The sequence below is a fragment of the Buceros rhinoceros genome, unplaced genomic scaffold, assembly GCF_000710305.1.
Source record: "Buceros rhinoceros silvestris isolate BGI_N320 unplaced genomic scaffold, ASM71030v1 scaffold7777, whole genome shotgun sequence".
Lineage (NCBI taxonomy): Eukaryota > Metazoa > Chordata > Aves > Bucerotiformes > Bucerotidae > Buceros > Buceros rhinoceros.
The window spans coordinates 8,007-9,104 of record NW_010420378.1 but is presented as its reverse complement, the minus strand read 5'-3'; the positions used below and the strand labels follow the sequence as shown (position 1 = coordinate 9,104).

Below are 1,098 nucleotides of genomic sequence, written 5' to 3'. Positions count from 1 at the left end.
GGGAATAGCGTGTAAACAAGCACGGGCATTAACAGATGAGGGACCTGGTCCACTCCTACAGAACTGTGTTGGTGAACGTGGCTGGGAGTTTGTTTTCCAGATTTCCTCAGTGGCCCCACACCAGCCTTGGCCACCTGCTTCTGCTCTCCCTGAGTCAATAATAGGATTCACTCAATCAGGAGCAGGACTGAGCTGTTAGCTTAAGACCCAAAGCAAACAAGAGACCCAGCCTTGAAGCACAGGATGAAGGCTACCTAAAAAATGGCCCTGGAGCTCCAACATCTGCTACTCTCCTCATTTCCCTGCAAGGTAGGACACCCAAAGTTGCCTGCACATCGACATCCAATACCCTCTGATGCTGCTGAGTATCCAGTGCCCCTTCTCTGGGGCTGGCAGGTGTGCTGTGAGACCTACAGGCTGCGTGCGCGCTCTGGACAGGCAGCAGAGGGGCTGGCAGAACCTACTGGGGCATCTCAAATGGGCAACTGAATTGCACTTCTGTCCTGGGAGGGTGTCCAAGCTCGTGAGTGGGGTGCTCTTGCTGTGCCAGGAACCAAATGGAGGCGTGGATGCTTTTTCCTGGGACATATGTTCTGACTAGCAAGCTTTGCTCTTCTGCCTTCCCAAGAAAGTCATTCCCTAAGGCCCCTCAAACTGGTCTCGTGTAGACAGTAAAGGGGAGAGACTCCAGTCTCGTGTGATCTGTCCAGTGCATCCAGCTCTGCGGTTCTGTTTCACGTCTGTGGGTGTCAATGTGGGGACAGGGCAGCCCTTGCTGTTACAAGCCTGGTTTAGAAGCTGCTGCGATGAGCCTTAACTGAGGTGGCCGATGCTCCATCCGTGGCAGGTCTGCCCCTAGCATTTCCCTTTTCTCCAGAGGACGAGCATCCCCGAGCTCTGGCGGAGGGAAGGTCGTGGTAGCAGTTATCAGCATGGCTCTGCCCTCCACTGCCCTGCAGGTTTGGAGTGAGGTTCCCCTGCATGTCAGATGCCTACGAACAAGATCTGCTCAGCCTGGCGATGGAGAGCGCGCAGGAGCTGGGCTTCCTGAGCTTCATCCGGGAAGGAGTGTACTGTCTGCTGGCCGGGCCCCCCTAC

General features: G+C 55.6%; 1 protein-coding gene across 1 annotated transcript in view; it reads left to right on the top strand.

The window, feature by feature from the left end:
• The window catches only part of PNP (purine nucleoside phosphorylase), a 19,060-nt gene that overhangs the window by 16,666 nt on the left and 1,296 nt on the right, over positions 1-1,098 (top strand). The window contains exon 5 of the mRNA XM_010139289.1: positions 960-1,068. Within this exon, the coding sequence (XP_010137591.1) occupies positions 960-1,068 (109 nt within the window). The remainder of the gene's footprint in view (positions 1-959; positions 1,069-1,098) is intronic.